The sequence below is a fragment of the Camelus dromedarius genome, chromosome 24 (genome assembly GCF_036321535.1).
Source record: "Camelus dromedarius isolate mCamDro1 chromosome 24, mCamDro1.pat, whole genome shotgun sequence".
In the NCBI taxonomy this organism is placed as follows: Eukaryota; Metazoa; Chordata; class Mammalia; order Artiodactyla; family Camelidae; genus Camelus; species Camelus dromedarius.
This window is the reverse complement of record NC_087459.1, coordinates 10,520,999-10,548,506: the sequence shown is the minus strand read 5'-3', so window position 1 is coordinate 10,548,506 and position 27,508 is coordinate 10,520,999. Positions and strand designations below refer to the sequence as shown.

The following is a 27,508-nucleotide window of genomic DNA, read 5'->3' as shown; positions in this document are numbered from 1 at the left end:
GGGTCTGCTGGCCGCTGGCTCTGCGACTCTGAGCATGTTATCCTCTCTGCTCACCTTTAGGTAAATGCACACAGGCTCCTTGTGAGAATGGAGAGAGGGGTGTGTGTAAAGAGCTTAGCATGGCACCTGGCATGAAATAAGCGCTCAGGGATGTTAGCTGCATCTCTCAAAATGATTACGTGATTGTGTTTGAGGCTTTTCGAGCCAGATGCATCAGCCTGATGGGTGGAGGGGGGTTAAGGAGGACGCAGAGGACTGTGGGAGGAGAGAGGCACCTGGTGGTGCTCAGGCTCTGCTCCAAAGGGCAGAACCCTTTAGTTACCTGCAGTGTAGCATTACACAACTGTACACAGGATGCTCCAACTGGCTCCAACTTGTAATAGAAGATACAGAAACAGGCAAAACGAATCTATTCGTAGTAGTCAGGCTAGTAACTTCCTTGTGAGGGGACAGTGAGTGGAAGGGGGCACAGAGGAGATTGCTGGGGAGAGGAGGTCACGCTCTGTGTCCTGACCTGGTGTACTAACATGTGAGGTTCATGAACATGCATCAAGCTCAATACTTAAGACATGCACTTTTCCTTTGGGTCTCCATGTAAGAATCAGGCCTCATTTTTGCTCTGGTCTAAAAGAATTAAAGTCAGAGGGCTGAACACTGCCCCCGCCCTGGCGCTCTGCAACACAGGCTCCAAGTTAGGAAGGAAAGGCCAGCAGGGGAAGCCACCTCATCACGAGTGCCATGGTTTTGCCAGCAGATGGCACTGGTTTAGAGAGGATGGAGGAGCTCTGACTTTTCCCACCTGAGGGGTGTTTTCTACACAACCTGGGAGGCATATAGTTGGATGAAAGTTCTCAGGAAACCGATGGGCCAGCCCCGTTGAAGGTTGACAGTTGTTCCTCCAGTGGCAGGAGGATGATCTAGTGGCAGGGCCCAAAAGTACCTGTCACCAAAGGTGTGAGGTGCTCCAGCTGCCCCAGCTACAGTAAAAATCTGGACTCAAAGGACGGCTGGTCAGAGACTGGAGGAGGAGTCAGGTGACAGAAGTAACCACGTGTGTGTGCGGTCTTGAAGAGGGAGGTGTCTGCAGAAAGTGAACACTCCCCAGGAGAACCTGAGACAAGTAGTTACGCTGCAGGACTGCCAATGACAGCTCCTGCCATCTCCTGGGACAGTCGTGGGCTCCAGGTCTCAGATACACCTCACAAGGATTCTATAGCAAATAACATTGAAAACATCACCCTCTCTCTGCACAGAGTGGGTGGGGGCTTGCCTTTACTTTGGTGTTTCATTATCTGTCTGAATTTTTCTGAGTTGCTTTGGGTAGAGTCTCTCTTTTTTTTTTTGGTAACTATTTTAAGATGTAATTCACATTCACTCATATTAAGTGTACAATTCAGTGGCTTCTGGTACATTAACAGAGTCGTGCAACTGTCACGACAAATAATTTTAGGACATCTTTACCACCCCCAAAATAAAACCTGTACCCATTAGCAGTTGCCTCCATTTCCCCTGAATTCTCCCAGCCCTAGCCAGTCACTAAGCTTTCCATCTCTACAGATCTGCCTATTCTGAACATTTCACATAAATCACACAATATGTGTTACTGTGTGACTCATTTCTTTCACTCAGCATGATGTTTTCAAGGTTCATCCGCGTTGAAGCACATGTGAGAATTTCATTTCTTTTTAATGGCCGAATAACATCCCATTGTATGGACAGACCACATTTTGTTGATTATTTATTAGCTGTTGGGTTGTTTCCATTTTTTTTTGGCTATGGTAAATGTGAATATTCATGCTACGAGTATGAATAAGTGCTATGGATATTTGTGTATGGTTTTTGTGTGGACATATGTATTCATTTCTCCTGGGCATTTTCTTATGAGCAGAATTGTTAGTGACCCTATGTTTATTCTTTTGACAAACATTTGCCTTTAGTTTTTAGTGCAAAAATACAATTCAATCATCGCGTTTATTCCTCGATTCCTTGGAGCAAGTGAGAGATGGCAGTTCAATTTTAGTGAGGGAACTGAGGCCCAGGGCACTGAAAGGATAGCAAATAGTAACACACCATTTGTCTTGAATGCCAAGAACCAGGCAAAGTGACCTGACCACAGTGAGCCAGTCCGTCCTCACAATAGCTCTATGAAGCTGGTATTATATTTAATCCCATTTGTGGTTAGAAAATTGAGTACTTTGAACAAGGCCACACAGTAGTACGGTCCAAAACTTGAACCCAGTTCCATCTTACTAAATTTTACGCTCTCACTGGTGCTCAAATCCTCTGCCATTTGATGGACTTTGAAGGGTCATCAGATCTCCACCCAGCCTCTGGCATGTTAAGGCTTGTCTGTCCTGTACTACTGCATGGGACACTCTGGACCACCCTTTGCCCTCCCTCCTCTCTGACCCTTCTCAGTCTCCACAGGTCTTTCCTCTGGATTCATCCTAGAGCCCCTTTCCTTCATAATGGGACTTCCTGCCTCCAATTTCCAGTCCTTCCACACTGCTGGAATGATCTGTCTCAAGTACAGATCCGGTCACATCGCTCAGCTTAAAATTCTCACCATTCTCCATCACTATTGAACAGGACAAGTTCTACATTCCACAGACTGGTCTATAAAACCCCCATTTTTCTTCATGCAGCACCCTCCCATTTCATACTCTACAATCCAGCCACAAAGAACTGCTTGGATTTCCCCAGAGACACTGTCATTCTGGGACTTTGCATTAGCAGTTCTCTCAGCTTGGAGTACTCTTCCCCACTTCTTTCACGTGGGGACCTCCTACACATCCTTCAAGTCCCAATGTCAATGTCTATCTCCTCTCCAAAGCTCTCCTTGTCTGGGTGCTCCATCCCTGACCTCTTAAAGTGCTTTGTTTTACAGTCTGCAACACAATCTATTCTATTAGTCTCTCTAGCTGGACTGTGTGCATTTTGAGAACAGAGATTGGGCTTTATTCCATTCTGTATATTTCCAGGCCTAGAATAGGATCTTGCTTGGTTGAATGAGTAAATGAATGAATGTTCCATATCTGCACTGTCCAATACAGTAGCCACAAGTCGCATGTGGCTACTGAGCCTGGGAGATGTAGCCAGTCCAAATTGAGATGTCCTATAAGGATAAAGTGCACACTGGATTTCAAAGACTTGGTGTGGTAAAAATAAGAACATAAAAAATCTCACTGATGATTTTTTACATTGATTAAATATTGGAACAATAATACTCTGCATATATTGGGTTAATTACTAAAATTAATCTCATCTGTTTTCTTTTTACCTTTTTAACATGATTAGTAGAAACTTTAAAATTGCATATGTTCTGGTCTCCCAGCTTCCAAATTGCTTCTCCTGATCTAAACCATGCTCCACACAGCAATCAGAATGATTCTTTAAAATGTCAGTTGAATCATATACAGTTGACTCTCATTGTAAGTGGTAGTTATATTCTATAAAGTCACTGAAAACACTGAATTGGTGTGAATACCCTCAACTGCTGCTCCTAGGGGAAATGCAGGTTAAGGCTCCTGTCAGCCACTGATCACAAATGATTGATACATAACCATGTTTTGAGTGTTTGTATTTTAAAACGCCTTGTTTAATATATATCCTTGGTTCAATAACAGTGAACTCAAGGCCAATAACACTGTAACTCACGCCTGCACAGTTTATCTACACAGGTATCGTCTCTATAAGGCACATCGCACCCTTCCTGCGCTCAAGAACACTGGACAGAGCTTCAGAATTATGTCTGAGGGCCATTTTAAACAGCAAAACCAACTAAAGCACACCAATGCCAAAAACAATGGCATTAAAAATACCCAACGACACCTGTTAACAGCATGAGGGCTGAAAGGAGAAAACAGAATGTTGTCTTATTTAACTCCGCTTGTAACCTCCACATCAGGCAATTAAAATCTTTCCCATCTGGGTCTGTCCGCATAACACACAGCACCTAAATTCCATAAAGGTCTGTGGAGTAACCGAACAAACGCGCCCGGAAGGAAGGAAGGAAGGAGTGGAGGCCGCGGTGCTGGCGGGCCCTGAGGGAGGGCTTCACAGGGCCTCCCCTTATCTTCCAGCCGCTTCCCCACGCGACAAAGAAACCCCGGGCCCTCCCACGTGCCTCGTCGGGCCCGAAGCGCTTCTGCGCCCCTGACGTCACCGGGGCTCGTCACGTGCCGCCTCGAGTCCCCGCCCCGGCGCGGACCTCACGGCCCTGCCCGTCGCCGTGACGCCACAGGCCTCGGCCCTGCTCGAAAGCCTACTCGGCTCCTTCTGACAGACGCGCGACTGCGAGCTGCAGAGGAGGCCGTTCTTGCTACTGCGGCCGCAGGTGCCGCGGGGACGGTGAGTCGCCTCGGCCATTCGAGACGGCTTCCCGCGGACGGAACCCCCAGCCACCCTACCCAAAACCCCGGAGCAGGGCTGGGCGTTCGCGGGCCTCGGGGGGGAGGGGGACGACCTCGGACCGCGAAGCCCCCTCCCCGCCCCCGCCCGTGGCGCCTCGCGGTGCACGCCGGGTACTGTGGTCTCGCTGGCCCGCAGAGCGCGTCGCGGGCGCCCAGACGGACTACGTCTCCCAGAGGCCTTTGGGTGGTCGCGGGGGGCGGTGTGCGCGCAAAGCCCCGCGGGGCTGAGGGTCCTGTCCTCCGAGCGTCTGGACCCCGGCTGTGTTGGTGTTCGCTCGGCCTGGGGCGCCCGGCCTCACGAGGTAAAGGGACCCCGGCGGCGGCGCAGCGGGCCGGTCGCCTCCTCCCAGGACACTGATGCGATCCAGAGCTGCCCTTGGGGTTTTGACGTCGTACGGTCGCTGGGTTGGCCGGCCACCCGCGGGGCTGCGGTGACAGCAAGCCAGGCCCAGGCGGGCGCCGGGCTTGGTGCCCCGGGGGCTGCCGGCTCCTCGGGTCCCACTTGTCACACTTTCCACAGCCTCTGCAGGGAACGTTGGGGGAATAGCATCCCCGGTTTTCCAAGGGGGCTGTTTCCTCAAGGAGAAGGGGTCGGGAGGAGGGTCCCGGCGATCACGAAGCCCATGCTGAGCTCCTTGATGACCTTGGCAGGCCCGAGGGGCCCCGCGCGGCTCTCCCTCCCCCGCCCATCCCGGCTCGCGTGCATCTGTTAATCTGCGCCGCCGGCTCCAGGTGTGGAGGCAGTGACCTGGCCTGGCTTTGGGCCCCGTCTCATGCCTTCGAGGACCTTGGTGTGGTTGAACCCACGGGGTCTTGCGAGCCCAGGTTTGGGCACTTGACTTGTTTGAGAGTATGTGTGGTTCTATTTTCCTCTAAATGTTCCCAGGAGACCTCTCAACAGGTGTCAGGTAAGGAGCAAGCGACTGTAGGTTTCTCCAGGGTGGGCCTAAGATCCCCTGCATCGGAGTCACCGGGGCCCTCGTTAAAAGGGCAGATTCTGGGGACCCACCCCTAGAGGTTCAGATGTTGCAGTTATGGGATGTGCCCCAAGACGCTGTTTAATAAGTTCCCCAGGTGGTTCTCAGGCACATTTGGGGTTGAGAACCTTTGTCTTAGAGTGAGGAGAGTGGAGGACCCGGGGCATAGCATTTATACCAGTTTTGTATGTGTTCTGTGGGCTCCTGGGCAAGACAGTGCTTGGCAAGTGTGACATCTCTCTGTCTTTTGTTTCTTCCTCTGGGCTGACTTAAGAGTTGGGTGGGGAGAGGTATGCCAGCTCTGCCTTGCCCTTTGCTTGACGTTTAATTATGAAGAATTTCAAACATACAGAAAAGTTGAAGAAATTTTACAGCAAACACACATAGAACACCATCTAGAATGTCTAGCATTTTATTGTACTTTATCACAAGTCTAACCATTCAGCAGTCCATCTTATGTTTTTGTTTGTTGTTATGTCAAAGTTAATTGTAGACATGTCCATTTCCCTCCCAAACAGCTAAATGTGCATATAATTAAGTCAAGTCTTAGAATTCTTACTGTTTTTTAACTAGCAGAAGCCTGGTTATTTGAAAAGTCATTCTCTCTGTCTCCCATCCCTGAGAAGCTCAGGCGTTTGGAGGTTTCTCCATAGGATGGGCCTCTGGAACCAAGAAAGAGCTTTACATGTGCTCTTATAAAGATTTGAAAACAGCAGGCCATGGTTCTAGAACCACCCTAAGAGCAAAAACATGGACTGCGTGATGTAGGGTAATACTTCAAAGAGCAGGGTTGTTTTGAGGGGGAGCTAATGGAATGTGCCCCGATGGCCAGGTTGCCCCAGCAGATCGTTGGCAGGAATTGATGTAAGTCGTCAAGTTTGTATGCCGTTTCTCCTCTTTACACGTTCTGCTTGCCCGTTTGAACCTACTGGTTCGGTGTGTTTTCTAGAGCTCCAGGGGCACAGGGCTGTGTAGCCCAGTTAACAAGCTCTGAGTCCCTTGGTCCCAGGAGCTTTGTTCCGTAGCCACAGACACCAACCTTAACCCTGTTCAGTAGTCTCAGAGGGAGAGAAGTGACAGGTTCTGTGAAAATTTGTCTCCGTTTTCAGAAACACTATTCAAGGGGCGTGGACATATTTTTATTCATCTTGGACAAATCAGGGAAGTGTGGCAGTTAAAAGTCGTGGCATCTTAGATGTGGAGGAAGGCAGTTGTGCCAGTGCCATTGAGAAGGCAGCATGCATTGTGAGCTCTGCAGAGAACGTGGCCCTTAGTGGGGAGGAGAGCCAGGCTGGCAGTGGTGACATGAGGCTTATTGTGCCCTCAAAGAGGGACTTGGAAGTCAAGTGCACGGAATGGAAATGTGCTGGTTTCTAGGATCCCACAAAGACCTTCCGTCTTTGCATGGTCAGGACTCTTCCAGACACATCTCCCCTGGAGGTGGTAGGGGCTGCAGTGAAACTTAGTGCTGCAGAGGCCAGGGGTTGCCTGGCCTGGGACCTGTGGCAGGCAGAGCCTCTCCTCCTGAAAGGGCCACCCACCCAAGGAGATGCAGGTCTTGTTGGCTCTGAGCCTGTGGACCCATGGCCTCTCCTCTGAGTCATCAGGCTCTGGTGACAACACTGGGGTTCTGGGACCAGTACTGTCTAAACTCCATAGACCACGCTGGAGGTCTTTCTGTCACTTCTGAGCTGTGTGACAAGGCATTTGCCCTCCCACAGCCTCACTTGCTACATCTCTGATAAGCGAAGAGCAGCACCCAGGCCGGATGAGGACCTGTGTCTGCTGTAAGTGCTGAAAAGACTAGTCCCCTGCTGTTAGAGGCAGTCTAAACCATGCCGTGCAGGGTGGGGAGTCCAGTGACGTTCTGATTCTTTCCACGAAAGTGTTTGTGATGTGTTTTTGGTGGTGTTGGATCATTTTCCCGGAAAACATTTCTCATCACCTTTTTAGTGCTCCTGGACTCTGGGTACTGTGTGTGGTCTGTCCACTGGGCGATCCAGCACCACTGATTGTTACCACAGGAGGTGTCATGAGGGTCCAGTAAAAACTGTGAACATGCTGGATATAATGTGTTCAGTAAGTATTGTTGCAGCCTGAATTCAGATCTGGTCTAGTGTCTGGGTGTTTTTCCTTCAAGGAGAAACAGAGGCCAGGGAAGGTGGAGGAAGAAATGAAATGTTGTCATAGTTCTCATTAACATTAAGAGCAGTAGCCTTACAGATTGGGGAAGCGGTAGGGAATGAAATCCCATTTGCGGGGTGTGCCCTTTGTGTGAGCTGTGTACCCCCCAGCTGAGCTTTCAGCTGTGTTTTGTCATTGCAGGCGGTGTGAGCTCTGCAGGGAGAGCTTGGGCACGTGTCTCCCGGCTGAGGAAGCAGCCAGAGTACCAAGTGACTTGCCCAAGGTTGCTAGATAATGCAGAGCCCTGAGACAATGAGGGCCGAAGGGGAGGAGGCTGAGGGAAGTGGGGGCTCCCCTGGCCCCCTTGTGAACACCGCTCCATTGAGCTGACAGTGACTCAAGAAAGGGCCTTTTTCCCATCTGGGTTTTTGGCCCTCTCATCCAGGAGCCAGTGTGCTCCATCTCGGCTGGTGCTGTGTTCTGGCGCCGTGGCGTTGGATGGTGGGCACTTGCTTAGGGTCTGAGCCCAGGACTGAGCAGGGACCTAGGGACAGGAGTGGGAGAGGCCAGTATTCTCCAGTGGGGAGACGGGTAAGGGACAAAGGATTCTTCTGCCAGGAATTACAGGAAAGGCTCTGGTTTGCTGGAAAGAGGGTTTGGAAGCTGAGGGAAGGGTCTGTGGAAAGGTTCTTTGATGGTGACCAGGTTTGATTTATTTGGAAAAGGGAGAGTTACAGTCTAGGGTGGCTGGTGTGGAGTGTGGTAGAGAGAGCTGGAACATGGGGCCAAGTCCAGACTTTTCCCCTTAAATCTTGACCAGTAGGTGAGATAGTGGATCTGAGAGCTTTTGAACCATGGCATTAGCCAGGCTTGCTGACAGGTCAGGGTTTAAGGGGCAGAGACAAATCTGGAACACCTCTTAGACATCCGTCTTGGTAACCAGGGTTCTGCTAACTGAAGCAGGGCCTGTGGGCTGGGGAGTATCCGCTGAGCTATGTTACCATCCACCTGGTCGCCTGACGTTTGATGTGCTGCCTGGGGCTGTGGAGAGACTGGCTCCAAACACCATCCCTGTCCTCCCAGAGCTGCTGGCTGGACCCTTGACCACAATTATTTCCCCCTCGCTCTTAGTGACTCTGTTGCTCCAGTCTTGGAACCTCTGCCTGCCTCCTTGGGGGGCCTTCCTAGGGCTCACCTGGTCCCTAAAGCCTTCCTGTCACCCCCACCCACAGACAGCCACTTCTCTCAACCTGGAGCACCTGCTCTCACGATTCTCATTTGAGTTTTGCTGAGTATCTTTTGTAAGTTTTTCTCAAGTGTTAGCTGGCTTCCTGGCTGGATCTGCAGCTCCCTGCAGGCGGGGACCAGGGAGAAGAGTGACCTGGGCCTGTGAAATGTTGGCTGAATTAAGGAGCCAGGAATCTTAAGTTTTTTCACAACACATTGTTACTTGAAAGAAAGAATAAACAAACAAACTTGGATAGTGATGGCTCTGCTGAATAAAACTGGCCAGTCCTAGAACTAGAAGAATTCTGTGTTGCTCACTTTCAGCTCTGGGACTCTGGGGCATTCTGTACTGCCCAAGGCTCAGGCCTCAGTTCCTGTCCAGGTGTAGGTAAGCTCGGATTACAAGTCTACCTGCTTTGCCTGGGGAGTGTGTGGACCACACCGTGACCCATTTCTCTACGGTCCCAGTCAAACTGGCCAAAAAGCACCTGTGTGTGCTGGAGGTGGGGGCCACGTACTGTAGGGTTCCCCACCTCCAGTAGCCACCTGTGGATGTCAGGACTCTTGGGGAGCCATATTAGTTAGCATGCCAGGCATAGTGCAGGAAGCTCTCCATCTCTCTTGGCATGAAAGTGGACGTCCTTCAGTGGTCAGAGGGCCTGGCCAGTCTCCACACACCGCCCCGCCTCTCTGCCCTCAGCTCCTCGCGGTCCTGGCGCCTACTCTGCCCCAGCCACCTGCCTGGCTGCGGGCCATGTGGGCACGTAACCTCTCTTTGCCTGGAACTTTCCACAGCTGTGTACATGTCACTCTCCTCACCTCCATCCTGTCTTTGCCTGAATGTTTCCTGCTCAGAGAAGTCTTTTCTGCTTAGAATTGCAGCTCCACAGCCCTCCCTCCCCTGCTCCTTGCTCCTCCGTGGCCTGCATCACTGTCTAATGTTCTAGTATTTTACCAGTTTCTGTGTTGTACAGCCCCTCCCCCACTAGAATGTGACATTAAAACGGCTGTTTCCCACATCTTTAGGGCCTAAGGAAGTGCAAGGAAGTGCCTGATACGTAGTGTGTGCTAGGTATTTATGTGTTGAATAAAATCATGTACTGGGTCTGTGTTTCAGCTGTCCCATTTTTCTCACGGCTGGTAAAGTCCCCAGGTCCCCAGGTGTAGGGACCATGGTCATTGTGTGCTCTGTTTCTCCCTAGGATGGGGAATACAGATTTGAACACAGTGTTGAATTCCCCAGTGGTTGGGGTCTGAAGTAGCTGGTGGAGCAGAGACCTCATGGTCCTGATGCTCAGTGAAGACCTCGAGCTGCCTGAGAGCTGGGAGTGCAGACACTAGGGGAGGCACGGAGGAACCCTGGTTCTGTCCCCTCCCAAGCCCCGCCCACACCAGGAGAAAAGCAGGGACGCGTCAGCTCAGTTCACTCATTTCTCTTTTTTTGTTTTGAGCAGTGAAATCCACGTAAACTCACACAATGGAATTCCACCATGTGAAGCACTCTGTTGGGGGTTGAAGACCCTGCTCTAATAAATTTTGAGAAACATTTTGGAGAATGTGAGAAGAAACAGGGCTGAGCTGGGCACCGTAGGAGAAGCGCTGGCCCAAGTCACAGCTCTTCTCTGAGCAGCAGGGCCGGGCTCCCAGTTAGGGAGCAGCCGGGGGCGGGCACTGCCATCTTGCCCTCCCTTACCACTGGCGCTGCACCCGGGCCTGCCTTCGTGGGTGCTTAGTAACGTTTGAAGGCCAGATGTGTGTCAGCTGACACTGTGGCACCATGGGCTTTGTGCTCCCTAAAGACACTTCTGGCCTGAAAGGTAGTCTCTAGATGTGTGATTCATAGAGAAATAAATACACACATGACCAGAAGTAAGACGACCCCAGATATAACATGAGCCCCCATTTCCTCAAAGAGAAGATCCAAAATAATTCTCCTGTCCCAGCTGGCATGAGTCAGCTCTCAGGTCAGATATCCGTTTCAAGTGATACGAATTCAGTTAAATTTCATGGAAGATAGTTTCAAACGCTCATTAGATTAGTTCCCCACTCACATTTCCCAGAGCACTTTTCCCTCTCTTCCTATCTCCTTTGTGGACATCGTGTCCCGGTCATGGTCCTTTTGACCGTCATTGCGGGTCTTCTGAGCGCCCCTTGCTACAAGGATGTTTCCACTGGAGAGTGTGTCCCTGGACTGTTCTGTGTTCTTGGGTTTTTTCATTAGTCCTGTAACACGGCTTCTTACTGTGTGTCCTTTAAAAGGGTGTTTACGGCAAAATCCAGCCATTGCAGCTGGGGTGAGGTCTCACTCCAGGAAAAATGACTAGTCTGCTACGTGTCTGCTGGTATTTGGCTTTTTTCTTTTCACTGATTCCTTCCAGGTGACCTCTAGAAGCATGCCACAGTGGGCTGACTGCAACTAATGTTCTTCACCCAGCAGTACTTAGTGTAAAAGAATCAGGAGACTGCCTGTAATATGAGGGACTTAGATGACGCAGAGCCACCCTCTCGCAGTTCTGAGGGAGGATGAGGTGAAACATAGGGGAACTCAGCATACATGGCAGAAAGGCAGAGCTGTTCCCCTGGGAGCATAGAGGCTCCCTACCCCCAGAAAGGGGGGACTTGGGCAAGGCCTGGCTGCAGGCTGAGCTCTTTTCCTGGGCCAGCGAGGCCAGCAGGCATTTGTGTTCAAACTAAGACTCTTACAGCTGGATGGGACCTTATAGTGGCCATGTGGCTTGACTGCACTTATGGGCCTCTTGCTTTTTTCCTGGATCAGAACGGTATGTCATGATCTCAGGTAACTGATTAAAACAGAGTCAATCCAAATACTATCCGTTTTGTGTCAGCTCATTGAAAGCAGAGGTAAGGACTTTTTCTTTGACTGCCTAAGTGATGGTTCTTTAGGCTCATCACATTTCTAAAATTAGTCAGCCTCTTGGTTACCCAGCCCTGCCTGCCCAGCAGGTGCAGATGACTTGTTTATTCACTCGTGGTTGCAGCTGCATCTGTTTTCTTCCTTTCTCCTCGTCCCCTTCTTGTCTGTACTTCCTTCTTCTGTGCCAACAGTAGAACATGCAGAAACCAAGCTCCTGAGCCCTGTCCTGCCTGGGAGGCAGCTCAGAGGGTGGGAGGAGATCTGTGCTCCCAGCGCTGGCTCCAGCTAGTGGCCTCGAGCCAGCCCTGTAACACCATCAGTCTGTTTTGTCATGTGTCTGTTGGGATTTTCTCACGTGCCCTCCTCTGCCAGGTGACCTCCTGCTGGCTCTCCAGGCAGGATCTCCAAGGCCAGAATACCTTGGAGGGCCCTGATGTTCCAAATTCACAGGTCTAGACCCTCAATTTTACTGAAGCTCTGGGAGGTGATTTGGTATGGAGAACTGACCCATGTGACCAAATTCCTACAAGGCTGAGGTAAAGGCCGCACCAACTCATGAGAGAGAAGCAGCCTGGTCCTCAGCTTTGCTCCTTGGAGTGTTTCTTTCCCTACAGACAGAATTAGGTTACAGTCAGAGGTAACCTTTCTGGATGGTACACATAAATTTAACACAGTTATAATGAGTATTTTGAGGAAGGAACTAACCAGAGAAGCTGCCCACTCTAGAAAAACTAGAAACTACACAGAGGTAAAAAGTTTCTGTGTATGTTTATATGTAAACAAATAATCCAAAATCTCACTATCCAGGAAAGACCACCCTTAACATTTGGTGTGTAACATACAAGTCAATGTACACGTCTACCTGAGGATTGTTCCTTCTTCACTTGGTGCTCTATCAAGTCCATCTTTCTATGTGAATTAAAAATAGATCTATATTATTTTGAGGGGGTGAGTATAGTTACATTGTATATGTTAACCAGATGGGTAACTGGTCCCTTTTGGTTGAACATCAAGACATTGATACATATCAACATTTTTGCATGTGAATCTTTGCCCATGCCTTCATTTCTTCCTAGGACAGATGCCTCAAAATGGAATTAACATGGTAAAAAGAATGTTCACGTAATGAGATTGCCCTCCAGAAAAGTTATGTGAGCCCGCTCTGCTGTGGCCCGTGTGCGGTTGACACTGTCACGGGGAGTCAGTGGTTTGCCAAGGCCTTGACAGGAAATCAACAGGATATAAACTGTGCATTTTTTATTGTCCTCATCTCAGTTCCTAGAAGTCTGACTACTTGTTAGCTTAGAACCAACCATTCTTTGAGTCCTGTCTGCCTTTTGATTTTGCTTCTGATTAAGTGCAACCAGTGGGTTCTCTCTTGTCTGTTTTCTTGTGTATTTTCCCATGCTCTGCTTACTTCTCCATAAATACAAGTAATCCAAACAATTATTTGTTTGTCGAACACTACGTGACAGGCTCTGAGCTGCGTGCTCTTCATCCGTGACTTCATGGGTGGGACCTGGTGCCTGGGCCCTAGTGGGTGAGGATTCTGCCCTTCCAGCTTGGCCTGTGACATCAGGGCTCACGCCTCCCCTGGAAGGTCATGGGAGACAGTATTTGGGGCCATCGGCTTAGGCTGATTTATCAGCTCTGTTCAGCCATGGCACTCATCAAGGAGGAGTGTGCCGGGCTGGATGGAAGGAGAGCAGACAGATGGGAAAACCAGTTCGCTTTCTGGTCCTTTCCATGTCTTCAGCTTGTTTTGAAGTGTTTGGAATTCCCAAGGCATCAAATACACCCGTGTTCAAGTGTGAAAATAAAGAAATGGTTCACAGCCACCAGTTATGCTCTCTGAGGGAGGGATTGTCTCTCTTGTCCTGCCTCCATCGGTAAGGACAGTGGAACAGGGGCCGAATTCAGGATTTCCACGCTGGTGGAGGCAGTGTGAGCTATAGGAAGCCAAGGCATTGGGAAGTCGTAATGGGAGCTTTTCGGTTATGACCACTTGTTTACATACTCTGGGGTCCAAGGAACACTTTATTTTTAATGGTATTTGTTTTTCTTCCTTGTTAATAACTAACTGGAAATTTACCAATCACAAGTAGATTGTGGCTACAGTGGATTTAAGAATTGCTGGAAAACCAACTCTTCCGTTTCTCTTTGATATTGAGATTAGATCTGGCTGCATTTACTAAGAAACCCAGAGTAACCAAGTAAAACATGTTTGTTTCTGTTTTGCTGGAAGATATGGAAGGTGGTCAGTTCAGTCTAGAATGGTATCTCCTTGTTCATCTGGGGCCTGAGCACCTTCAGTTGTCTTTAGCACAGCTTCTGTTCCCAAAGTCAGCTCAGGGTCAAGCATGGCTGCTGGGGCTGCTGCATCCATGTTCCTGCCAGCAGGCGGGATGAGGGTCCATCTCCTGGCCAAGGCAGCTCCCTTTTGGCACCTTCCCATAAGAACATACTTCACTCTGCCTGTGACTCTTTGGCTGGAACTTAGTCACCTGGTGACACAACTACAAGAAGGGCTGAGAACATCTTAGCAAAGACACTGATGCTCTGAATAAAAATAGTGGTTCAGAAGCGGAAACCGAGGCCTGGAGAGATTATACAGGGTCACACAATCTGTCGGTGGCACTCTCCAAATTTTACTGCTGGTCCAGGAAGGAAGCTGGTGTCTTTGTTCCTGAAGGCTGAGGCGGTGGGGCACTGCTCAGAGGAGAGGGGCTGGGGTGCTGCTGTGCTGGGGCTGTGGGCTGCCTGGCCTGTGGTCCTCACCCTGCCTAATGGCCCAGGTCCTCTGTGGGGATCCGAGGTCTGTGCAGTGCAGGGCAGCCCTGCACGCTGTGCCTTTGAAGCAGTCCTGAGGCTCCAGGCTGCTGTCTGCTCACACACAGCAGGCGCAGCCTCTTTCCTTAGACCTCGTGACTCATTGTCCGGCCACTGTCCCTGTTCTCTCTTTTGCCTGCTGGTCTCATTGATTCCGCCTCCCCTCTCGCCCACCACCTTGCTGGAGAGATGTTCCCTGATCCCGGAATGGGTCTGTCTTTCTGTACTTTCACAGTGGACTTTCTTGTACACCACTGGTCACGATATGTCATTACGTTTGGTGCTTTTTGGTATGTATCTAATGCCTGTCTCCACCACTTCATGGTAAACTTACGGAGGGCAGGGACCGAGCCTCTCACTCTGACTGGGACAATGTGTGGGCCACTTCCCAGCCTGTGCCCAGCACAGAGTTGGTGCTACACAGTGAACGGCATGAACTGACCATTGTTATTCCCAGAGGAAGCACCATCCCCCTTCAAGGGCCTTTGCCTGCCCCTGGGAACATAGAACAGGATGGTACATTGCATTGCCCAGGGAGTCACCAGCCATCCCTGGTGAATAAGCCCCAGTCATAAGGACACCTCACACTGCCTGGTCCTTCATGGCTTATCCATATCCATGTCTCAGTTCTTACAGTGGGCAGGTGGGGTGGGGACAGATGTGTGGGCCAGGCCTCCTGGGAAGGGCCTGCACGCCCAGCAGGGGCTGAGTGTGCTCCCCTTCCCCTGTCCTCTGGGAGGCCCCTGGAGACCCAGGGCACCCAGCAGGGCATTTAGCTTTCATGCTGGGCCTCCACCCCTCACGGAGCAGTGGGTGCCTCCGTGGTTCAGCAGATGGGAGGCTGTGGGCAAGGCGGAAGGCTGCCTTTCAGTTTCCCCGGGAAAGCCCAAAGCCCTTCTGGCCAGATGCCTGGAACCTGCTTCTTGGGGACAAAGGAGCCCCTCTGAGGCCAGCTGGCATCCTGGTGCCATGGCTGCTGAAGAGGTGGGGGGACCTCCTCTGGGCAGGCAGTGTGCAGGCCAGCCCGGCCTGGCCCTGAGAACCTCGGCCCTGCAGCTGCCGCCGCCAGGGTCTCAGTGATCGCACAGGGTCTGGACAGGGTGTCGTTCCGGGCAGCCGCCTGGCAGGAGAGATGGCCCTTTGTGAGGATCACTAGTATCTCTTCCCTTCCAGAAGTTGTCTTGGGGTCCACGGAGCGGCTGGCCTCAGCTTGGCCGAGCCGCAGCGAACTGCTGGGCCAGTGCACTCAGGCTGGGTTTGATTACACTTCCCCCGAGTCCTGTGGGGCGTGCACACCAGGGTCCTCACTGGTGTGGGAGCAGAAGCTGTCAGGGTAGAGGCATCAGTGCCTGTTTTGTTTTCCTTCCTGTTGGAAGTTATTCATAATGAATGATAACAAAGCAGGTGCCGTTTATTCAGCGTTCTTGTGTGCTAGGCCTCAAGCTACTGCTCTAGGTATTTGCATACACTCTTTATTTTAAAACTGCTCCAACTGGGAGAGGTGGGCATGATTACCCCTATTTACGAATGAGGAAACTGAGGCTCAGTGAGGTCACACAGCTGGAAAGGGGTGGAGCTGGGTCTGAACTACTCTGAGGCTTTCTTTAAAAGCCTTGCCCATTGCAGCAAGCATGGCCTCAGAGGAAGGGGGCGATGGGCATCGGGTGACAACAGCCAGCTCAGAGACTCACGGAAACAGTCCACTCTGTCTTGGGACTCTCGGTCCCTCTGGCTGCAGGGCCCTGACCCTGCTCTTACCAGCTTGGGGGTTACTGTAGCCCAGCAGCTCTGGAAAAGTGATGTGCATTGTCCTGGAGGCTTCCTGAAACTTTCCAGGGGCTGAAGGTCAGAAGCATGTTTATAACAACTCTAAGACATTATTAGTTATATTGCCTGTTTCCGTTGGGTTGGCATTCGCATTGGTGATGCAGCAACACTGGGACTCGGTGCCAAGGCTAGCACCCAGCTGTGCTAGCCATTCTTATGGTTGTGTTCATGCCGGTTTCATTTAAGAAAAAGCAGTAAAAATTATTAACTTTATTATCTGGATCCTTGAGTACACATCTTTTTAATGTTTTGTGTGATGAAGTGAGAGGACGCACATAAGGTATAATGGGTGCCTCCAGGGAAAGCACATGTGCAGTTGTTTGGGTTGTGAGCTGAACTAGCTTTCCCATATTTACTTAAAATAATGACACACAAACTGTGGTTATTCAGACTTGGGGATTTAGCAGACATTTTCTTGAAAATGAACAAAGCGAGCCTACTAATTCAAGGAAGACAGCCGACTTTTTATGTATGTTGCCAGTGATAAAATTGTTACTCTGTTTGTTGCCAATGATAAAATTTGAGGTTTCAAATGAAAATGTTAGAATTTTGGAAAACTTGTATCTGCTACCGTGAGCTTGACACCTTCACAATAGTTAGACTTTTCTGATGGGACCTGTCATGATACTAACAATGTGGGAGGCACATCATATAATGAGATAGGTTAACTTGGCCTGATCTACATAATCAGAGCTCCTAAACACGGACCAGGATTTTCTGAATGACCCATGCGTGCTGTTACAAAACTGCACGTGTATAAAAGATCCACTCCAAATACAAGTGAGCCCAGTGATTTTTAATGAAAAGGAAAAATTCATTGTTAAGGACTCAGATTCCATGTTGCAACTAACCTTTAAGAAGCTGCCACCACTTGTCAACTCTGGGTGTTGTGTTGAAGAATATCCACAGCCAGCCGAGAAGACTTCAGACGCCTCTCCCTTTTCCTACTGCTTACCTGTGGGGGGTGTCTTGTACTTCAGCCAAAGCATCACAGCAGACTGGAGGGAGACACAGATACGAGACTCCAGCTGTCTTCTCTTAGGCCAGACATTAGAAGGGTTTGCAAAAATGTAAAGCAGTGCCAGGCATCTCATGAAATTTTTTTTGGAAAGTAGTTACTTTAAAATTTTATTTATGTTAACATGTAATGGGGTTTTTTTTTAATAAATTAATACTTTAAAAAATTCCTCATTTTGGATTTGTAATCAGGTGTAAGTATTGATAGATTACGAAAACAGAATCTTTATGGAGTCCTCAGTGATTGAGCTTTGTAAAGGGGTCCTGAGAGCAAAAAGTTCGAGAACCCCTGCTCTAGTAGACCCCAGGGGACTGATGTCACAAAGCCTTCCTGCTGGGTGCCGTCCTCTCCTTTCACCTCTGTCTTGTCCCCACAACTGTCCTCCGTCCTCCAGGAACCCTCGCTCGTGCTGCCGATGGGTCTTAGTTCCAGACCACTCCCTGCCCTCAGTCTTCCTCCAGGAGAGAGTGTGGTGTGTTTCCTCAACAGATTGCGTGTGGGGCGGAAGAGATGGGGGCAGGACTGGCCCCCTACAGCAGCGTGTGGAACAGCTTAGGCTGCAGGATCGAGTTTGCAGCAGTGGCTGTAGCCAGTGAGGAGTGCCTGCTGCTGGCCTGGGCCCAGGTCCTCCCAGCTCCCACAGGGAGCCACCCGGGCCACCTTAGGCTGCTGCCAGTTGGCCCGGCTCTGGCCCTGGATCAATAGCAGCGGTCTCTGCAGGGAACGATGAATAGCTGGGAGCAGAGCAGAATGCCAGAGGCGTTTCCCTGGGCCTGAGGCCTTGTGCTTTTAACTCCTCTCTGGGATGTGGGCAAACGCAGAGGAGAGCAGGTGAAATTGGCACACCAGGAGGCAGAGACCCCCCCTCCCTCCTCCCTCTGCCACCAGAAGTCACAGCTGTCACTGACCTGTCCTAAAATTGTATTCTCAAATTTGTATTTTTAGTTATGCAGATAATACACAAACACCTTCATGTTGTTTAAAAAAAAAAGTGTAATGAAGGAAATCCTTTCCTCTCTGGACCATGGCTGCTAAGCTTCAGTCCCAGAGGGATGATCTTGGTCTGGGGTGTTTCTTCCCCATCCCTTTCATTTATACTCTGCACACACCAAAATATCTAGACCTGGGTGGGCTTTGTTTTTTTGACAGAGAATTCACGTGCCGTACAATCCACCGTTCTAACGTGCGCAGTTCAGTGGCTCACAGGGTTGTGCAGTCATCCCGTCTAATTCAAGAGCATTTTCATCACCCCAGCAGATGTCCCCTCTGCTGCACAGTGAGTCTGCCAGGTACAGGTTGTCATCACTGCTCTGCCTGCAGCCTGGCCAGGAAGCGGGGGTTCCAGTCCCAGGTCCCTGAAGATCGAGGCTCAGGGAGGGTCTGTGACTTGCCCGCAGCCACAGGATTCAAGGCCAGGGCTGACTCCAGAGCGCCACACTCTTCCATGCTCACCCTGTTTACTCATCCATTGGCAACTAACATGGGGCAAATCTCCCACTGTGAGTGGGAGAGGGTGGCGGGGTCTCAGTTCTTGCTGTCCTGACCCTACATTGGAAAGCTGTGTGTCCTTTCCTCGGAGCCATCACCTTCCTCGGTGGCTGTTTATAGAGTATTGGGTTGGATACAGACAGGCCTGGATTGGTGGCTTTGGAGTGGCAGAGGGGCAGTGAGGCAGTTTTGCTTGGTTTCATGACCCGTACCCTAGAACCCAAGAGCAGGTGTCTCAGAACATCGTTTTCATCCTCACACCTGGGAAAGCTCTCACCTGGCCCCTCCCAGCTCATCCGGAGGACAAGCAAGAGCTGCTCTGTGTTGGTGAGGCTTGATTAGCCTCTGCAATACGGCTGAGGGCAGAGCTTCTAGCCATCAAGGAGCAGAAGTTTCCATGCTGGGGATGGACCCACACTGAGCGCCGAGCGGGTCCAGGCTCCTCAGTGGGTACTGACCCGGCCCAAATGGCAGGAGGGAAGCTGTGGGGTTTCCTTTTTGCAGAAAGTGCCTGGCCCAGTGTCCTGTCCCAGAAGCCCCCAGTGTCTGCTGCCCTGGGGAAGATGAAATTAGATTGCAGCAGGCAGTGGGTCCAAAGACAGATACCAGATGTGGAGGCGGGCTTCATCTCATTTTAGGGTGACTCAAATAATTTTCTCCTACATAAGGGCATAGTGGGCACTAGGCTGTTTTGGTCATGGGTGCAGGGGCCAGACTGGGCCTCAGGTGGCCCCGTTCTGTCCCCTGGTGGAACAAGAAGCCAGTGCAGGGCCTCCCTCTGCTGGACAACCCCTTGACCCTTGGTCTGTCCCTCGCTCCCATGGGCCTCACTGTCCCCTGTGGCAGCCATGGCCCTTTCCATTCAAGGGGATTTCTTGCTGATCCCCTCAAGGAAACAGGCCTGTGCTACGAATCAGTGGACAGCATGGGGAAGCTGTGGGCTCACAGCACATATCAGTGTCCCCATGGCACCTTCTCAACTCATCAGCCATGCACCCCATGCTGCTTCCCTGCCCTGGCAAAAGTCAGGACATTCCACTCCGGCGGGGTCTCAGCCTGAAATTGCAGTGGAGGGGACACTGATCTCCTTTGTCAGTTCCATCCTTGAGGCCCCATGATGGGGCGCTGCCCAGGAACCCACCCTCTTCCCTGCACACATTTTCAGATCCTACTTAGTTCCAGCCCAGACTTCCAGCTTCTAAGGGCCAGTGGCTTCTAAAGTAGGAGTCTTCAAGGCTGGAGCTTTTATCCAGGGCTACGTGGAAATTCCCCAGTATCCCCAAAACTGCCTGAAAACAGGTAAGCAGGAATTTAAGGCTCAGAGGAAATCCATGAAGACACCTGAAACTCACTGTGAGGCCAGGTGACTCTGGGCGTGTGACTGAGCGGTGCTTATGTCTCTAAAATGGAGACGCTGATGGGCTGCCCAGGCGCTGGCTGAGGACTGAGCTCATGCTTGGTCTGGGCACAGCCCAGGGCAGCAGCCACAGTAAGCACCCAGGGGATGTTTCTTGATTCTCACGATGGCGTAGGGTGGCTACTTCTCTAGGTCCTGACTCCGTAGTGCCTTCTGCAATGACGTCTGCAATCCGGGAAGCCTTGGAAGAGAAGCATGTTCCTAGAATACGCCGCCCCCCTCGTGGCCTGCATTGGGTATGGCTATTGCGACACCTCACCGAGCCCCTGATAGGTGTGCTAGTGCTGTTACACGAGGACTTCAAGGCTGCATTTATGAACTTTCCTTCTCATTTCACGTGCTCAGTGAGAACAACCCCCCAACCCCGTGCTTGTGGATGCTCGAGTCTGGCAGAGCAGGGGGTGCGTGAAGCCGGTGGCGGAGTGGAGTCAGCTCCAACGTCCTGGGTGCCGCTGCTCTATTCTCACTCCCTCACACCCGGTGCTGCTGGGCTCAGCGCCTTGGTGGCTGGCCAGCTGCTCAGTGGTCAGCTGGATCTCTAGCCCTATTCTGAGAGAATTTGTGTTTTATTATGAGTGGGTAGTACCTTCGCATCCACAAAATCCAGAGGGCACAAAGTGGTGTGCTGTGTAATGTCCTCTGGGCCACCTGGGAGCTCGGTTCAGTTTATGATGGACTCATGGAGGCTATCAGACGACTCTGTTTCTTCACAGCCTGTAGCTACAAGATCTGAGCCGGAGGCTGAGAGCCCCATCTCGGGTTTCAGGGGCTGCACGTTGGCTTCATTGAGCTCCCAGGACCCTAGGCCTCCCTCTTCTCTGTTGGGAGCTGCAAACCCACGGGTCTTGCTACCCCTTTAGCCTCTTGTAGCGGATGCTTCAGTGCCTGAGGCTGTGATCTGATTCCACATTTGCACTTGTAGCTTAGTTTGAGCAGTGCCCCTTTTTATCAGAAAACTATTTTGCCTTTGGACATGTGACTTTTAAAAAATATAGCATTCTTGAGATTTTTTTTTAATTATACCTTAGACGATGCAGTTTTGTGGGACCCCACATTTGGTTTTGTATTGGGAGGCATGGGGGGAACTGGGGTTTGAATTCCTGAAATCTTCATAAGCCATTTTTCAGAAACCTGTCTCTTCTTTTGGAGGGGCTGCCCCTAAGTCTCTGCTACAGTTCAGGAAGGCGGCTGGAGGATGGGCGTGGATGGGGAGGGGAAAGGAAGAGGCAGGTGGAGCAGGCTGTGGTGTGGTCAGCAGCTTCTTTTTGCGCGCTCCAGGCATCAGAGGACACTTCAGGGTTGGGTGGACACCAGGGGAGGCCTCTGCCCTGTGTGCAGGGCTCGTACCATCATTATGATGGTGGAATTCCAGAAGCTGAACTCTTGGCATTCTAGAGACTAAGAAATAGACCCAGCGATTTTGATGTCATGCCTGCATCCTTAGAGGTGGGTGTGCCTGTATACTCCAGAGACATGGGCCGGGAGTACCCACGCTAGCTCCTCCCTCTTAGAACTCGAAGGTACTCAAGCATCTCACCAATGGCAATGCAGCTTTTCCTAGCCTGCTCAGAGCATCCCAGGGCAGGCCGAGTCACTGCTGAGCCAAGCCAGAGGCATCCCAGCGGGTGTAGGATGGGAGTTTGTGGCAGGTGCCAGCCTGTGTTCTAACAGATGAAGCACATTACAGAGTCTTCCACAGACATGAGTCAAGCCCCTCGCGGAAAGCTGCCTTTTCCTCCTACTAGGCTGGCCATGCTGGCTGGCGGTGGCAGGGCGAGGGCCCCCAGGCCCAGCAGGCACAGCTCGTGCCTCCTGGACAGAGGTCTGTGACATGCTCTGGAAACTGCAGTTCCCTGTTCCTGACCCTGTACTGTGGGAAGTCACCTGCAGGAGAAGCGTGGACGAGTCACACCTAGGCTCAGCTCTGTCTCTAGTCAGCCATGGGACTGCAGACAAGTCCCGTCTTTTCTTGGCCTCTATGTCTTCAAAGGATAATTATAAGTAAGTAACAATTCATAAGAGCTGACATATAATTTATAAGCACTTGGGAAGATGTTCTCATAGTGACCAAAGAAATAAACATAAGCAAGTGTCATCTTAACACTGCAAATCAGTGGTGACAGTAGTGTTCAAAGTTTGTGCTGTGAATCAGCATCACACATTGTCCCTCCTTCACAAAATGCATAAAATGTCCATATCCTTTGACCTAATAATCTCAATTCTGGCAAGTTTAGCCCAAGGAAATAATCCAGGAAAGGGAAAGAGCATTAGCAAGAGGTGTTCCAGTTTTTCATCAAAGTGACAAGGAGCATTCTGAATGCTTTCATAGGGGTTGGTCAAGTAAACATTGACGGGCCCATTTTTGGGAACATTAAAATCAGTGGTCATGGGGTCTTGCAAGGTGGAAGAAATATGTGAGACACAATGCTAAAAGGATTTTAAACTGTCCCAACAGCAGCTATATAAAAATATAGGTGTCTCTGTATATAGACAGGCAGGGACATGCAGAGACCGGCTGCATCGGGGTAATGAGATTGGACAGTTTTGTTGTAGAAAATTATATGAGTAGTAAGTTTTGTTGACCTATAATAATCCACATAACATATGATTTCCCCATTTAAAGCATGCATTTCAGTGGTTTTTAGTATATTCACAGAACTGTGCAACCATCATCATAGTTTTGCATTTCCATCATCCCAAAAGGAACTCCATGCTCGCCATTCTGTGCCCACCCCCACCAAGACCCCTGAAAACTACTAATCTGCTTTCTGTCTCTATGGATTTCCTGTCCTGGACATTTCACATAAAGAATCATACAACATGTGGTCCTTTGTGTCTGGCTTCTTTCTGGCTTCTTTTACTGAGCATAATGTTTTGAAGATTCATCCAGGTTTGTGTCAGTACTTCATCCCTTTTGTGGCTGAATAATATTGCACTGTATGGATATAACCACAGTTGATGGACACTTGAGTGGTTTACACTTTTTGGCTATTATGAATAATGCTGCCATGAACATTCTTGTACAAGTTTTTGTGTGGACATGAATTTTCAGTTCTTTTGGGTATACACTTACGAGCGGAATTGCCAGATCATGTAGTAAGTCTGTTTTAACCTTTTGAGGAACTGAGACTGATCTCCAGAGCAGCTATACCATTTCACATACCCCTCAGCTGTGTGTGAGGGTTCCAATTTCTCTACATTACGTATTATTGACCTTTTCATTTTAGCCATCTTAGTGAGTAGGAAATGGTACCTTGTTGTGGTTTTGATTTGCATTTTGATATGCACACTTTTCATGTGCATATTGGGCATTTATTTATCTTTAGAGAAATGTCTGTTCAGATCCTTTTGCCCATTTTTAAAAATTGGGTTATCTCTTGTTAGCGTTCTAAGAGTTCTTTATATATTCTAAATGGTACAGGTCCTTTAGTAGACACATGATTTGTAAAAATTTTCCTCCATTCTGTGGGTTGTCTTCCCATTTTCTTGGTGGTGTCCTCAGAAGCACAAGTTTTTAATTTTGATGAACTTGATTTTACCGTTTTTCTCTTTTGTTGCTTGGACTCAGTCCCTCTGGCCCTGCCACTGATTCGTTACATTTAATATTTAAACCTACTGACTACAGGCTCCCTCTTCCCAGCAGGGTTATTTGGGCCCCTTCATCCCCATATGGTTCTGAACTTAACACTGGTGGGCTCCAGGAGGGACCTGTGCTATGAAAGTTGTTTTTGCTGTATATCCTTTTGTATTGTCTAGCTTTTCTTTCTAGTTAATATTATTTCAGTTAAAAAAAAACAAAACTGAGTTTCACTTCAAAATGCTACTAATTCTTATCCTTTTATGCTGCTGAATCCAGCAGAAGGAAGTGCCTACCTAAAGGAGACAGAATGCAGACCCAGGGGCAGGAAGGTGGCTGGCTTCCCTGCTTCTCACCCGGCACCCAGCAGCACTTGCTTCGTGGGCCATGGGAAGGAAATGAGGAAGTGTTCCACTTGACCGACACTGGCTCCTTCCTCCTTACCCCACCCACTCCCCATGAAAGCAAAGAACTGCTGCTGTAGGGAGAAGCCCCAGGTTCTCATTCCTTCCTGCAGGGCATGTCGAGGTGTGGGGGCTGCTCTGGGGAGAAGCTGAGAAGGGGGGAGGTGAGGAGTGGGTAGGGACACAGGATGGCGCGGTGCTGGGCAGCTGGGGGAGAGACCAGATGGACGTGTGGTGCCGGGAGTGTGGCTGCCTGGGGGCCAGGTGCCCAGGTGCAGCCCTGCCCTGCCCCAGTGCGTGGGCCCTCCCCTGGTTCTGAGGGCGCTGCCTTCTGTGCTCCCCCGACACGGTCCCCAGAGCCCTCCTGTCCTCCCAGGCCAGCAGTGGAAAAGCCTTGCCTGCCAGTCTTCTCTGGGTACCTGGGATTTGAGGTAAAGTCTCCCAGATCCCTCCCACAAGCAGGCAACAGTGCCCTGGTGTGGAAGCCAGCCTGCTGCTCCCTAAGTTTGAGGGGAGGAGAGGACCAGTGGCCAAGCTGCCCTGTGGGGAACCCTAGATTAGGTTCCTGAGCTACTGGGTTCTGTCCCCCTCTGGCTTTCACACAAAGTGTGGATGACCACTGGGGTTAGTAGTTCTGGAGGTTGGAGGATGGTGGCTTTGGGCTGGGTTACCTGGGCGATGGTGGGGCATCTTCAGGGCCTAGAGGGAGCCTAGTCTGTGTTCCCGAAGGAATCGGTCCCAGCCCATCTCAAATGTGGAAATTTATGTGGAGGGGAGTAAAAGGTGACCTGAGCCCCGAGGGCAGAGGACACCTATGGGGCAGGGCTCACAGGGGCAGCTCTGAGACCAACCACACACCTTGTGCTGCAGCCCCTCCTCACAGACCAGTACCTGAGTGGCAAGTTGGGGGGCTGGAGCATGGTTCCTTATCTGAGTTTTTCCTCCAGGTCCAGGAGAAGCAGCAAAAATGTCAAATGAGCCACCCCCTCCTTACCCTGGAGGCCCCACAGCCCCCCTTCTGGAGGAGAAAAGCGGAGCTCCGCCCACCCCAGGTAGGGTTCAGCACTCTTGTCTGCTGTCCCTTGCCCTCCCCCGCTGCTGGAAGCCTGCTCCTGGAGCGGCCCTCGCACTGATGGCTGGAGCCCTCTGAGCTTCCTCTCTCTGCTCTCTCTCCAGGCCGCACCTCCCCAGCTGTGATGCAGCCCCCACCAGGCATGTCGCTGCCCCCTGCAGACATTGGCCCCCCACCCTATGAGCCACCAGGTCACCCAATACCCCAGCCTGGCTTCATCCCCCCACATGTGAATGCAGATGGCAGTTACATGCCTCCAGGTAAGTTGGAAAGGAACCAGCCCAGCCCAGCACCCAGTGCATCACCTAGGCTATTGTCCAGCCTTTGCTGCGGGTGAGTAGTCTTTGTGGGTAATTAAGGTAAGGGCAGGGGACATGGGAAGGTGCCCTAGAACAGGGTACCACTGTGCAGGTGCTGTGGCCAGAAGTGCCCTGGGCCCTGCCTGTGCCGTGGGGCCTCTCCCTGCCAGGGACCTGAGTCCATAGTAGAGGCCTGGCCTGCTCCCGCAGCAGCTCTTCTGAGAGACTGCACAAGCCGGAGAAGGGCCCTGGTCAGGTAGGCTGGTCCCTGGCACTCCATGCAGGACTTGATGCTGATGGGGAGGAGAAGGGCTGGTGAGCGGAAAGGCTTTCCCTCCTGTGGCCAGAGTCCTCACGCACAGCCCCGTCCCCTAAGTGTCAGAGGCAAGGGAGCCAATGCATCAAGCTTAGGCGGAGGAGAGGAGAGATGGGGCCTTGTTCCCAGCTCTCTGTCATGTCTGGCTGGGTCAAGTAGCTTCCCTGTCTTGGTCCCCATGGGGCAGGGAGCAAGGCCGGGAGAATGTGGATGGTCACCTTGGCCCAGGGCCTGGTCCAAGGCCTCACCTGTGTCCTGGGGGCCTTAGGGCTTTGTGCTCACCCCTCACATGGGGCAATTGGCAAGCTAGTGACCTGTCTTTGCTCTGTCTTCTGTGCCATTCTAGGTTTCTACCCTCCTCCAGGCCCCCACCCACCCATGGGCTACTACCCGCCGGGGCCCTACCCGCCAGGGCCCTACCCTGGCCCTGGGGGCCACACAGCCACGGTCCTGGTCCCTTCAGGGGCTGCCACCACAGTGACAGTGCTGCAGGGAGAGATCTTTGAGGGTGCGCCGGTGCAGACGGTGTGTCCTCACTGCCAGCAGGCCATCACCACCAAGATCTCCTATGAGATCGGCCTGATGAACTTCGTGCTGGGCTTCTTCTGCTGCTTCATGGGGTAGGTGGTACAGGCGGTTGTGGGAAGGGGGCCATGGCTGCCCACCACCGCCCTGGAGTTGCCCCGGGCCCTTGGCGCCTTCTCTTCAGGCCTGCCCATCTCTCCCCATCTCTGATTCAGGTGTGATCTGGGCTGCTGCTTGATCCCCTGCCTCATCAACGACTTCAAGGATGTGACGCACACATGCCCCAGCTGCAAAGCCTACATCTACACGTACAAGCGCCTGTGCTAACGGAGCTGGGACTGGACTCCCTGCTGTCAGTCTGGCCCCCGTGCTTTGCTCCCTGCGCTCAGTGGCTCGCTTCCCCACTCCCACTTGGAGGTGGAAGCTGTTCCATCAGTCCGTCCCCTGGAAGTCTTGTCCTCTTCACCTTGCCCTTCCCTGAGCATCTGACTCTTGTGGCAAAAATTCTGTTGGATTTAAAGCCAAGGGTCAGTGAGTGGCAGGGGGATGGCACTGAGCTTGTGTGTTGGTTTGCTTGGTGTAAAGATAAGCAGGGAAAGTGTCTCCTTGCACAGTCTTCCTGCTGGGGTCTCTTCCTCCATTTCTGCACCATGTACGGGTTCGGTCCTGAGTCTCCCTGGGACCAAAAGCAGCCAGAGCGGTGGCTGGTTCCCCAGACCTGGGGCCTAGGCTGTAGCCACAGTCGTTTCTGATCTGCTGGGCTGAGTGGGGGATGGATCCAAGCAGGACAGGGTCATGAGGCCTGGGTTTGTTTCTGGGGTGCTAGAGGCAGGTATGATGGTCGGAAGGAATGACCCTGGCCCTCAGAACTCTCGGGAACTCTTTAACAGTGCCCAGGAGCCACCTGGGGTAAGGTAGGGAAGTCTGCACACCTGCAGGCCATGGGGTAAGGGATTGGGCCCTGGCTTTCCAGGAAGGGACTCACCTCTGGCCCCTATCCAGCTCCCTTTCCAGCCACATGTCCGTGAACCCCATGCTTTGCTGGGACCAGAAGGAATATCCAGGAGCCTAGCCCATCTGTCTGTATATACCATGCCCTTGCTGTGTGTGGGCATAACCGC

General features: G+C 51.3%; 1 protein-coding gene across 1 annotated transcript; it reads left to right on the top strand.

Annotated features, from left to right (window-relative positions):
• The first annotated feature begins 4,195 nt into the window (after window positions 1-4,195).
• Window positions 4,196-26,907, top strand: CDIP1 (cell death inducing p53 target 1). The gene is made up of 5 exons (XM_010992711.3): window positions 4,196-4,350; window positions 25,123-25,227; window positions 25,352-25,507; window positions 26,209-26,482; window positions 26,603-26,907. Exons 2-5 carry the CDS (start codon window positions 25,143-25,145, stop codon window positions 26,712-26,714), a joined length of 627 nt encoding a protein of 208 aa, XP_010991013.1. The 5' UTR covers window positions 4,196-4,350; window positions 25,123-25,142; the 3' UTR covers window positions 26,715-26,907.
• The last annotated feature ends 601 nt before the right edge of the window (window positions 26,908-27,508 follow it).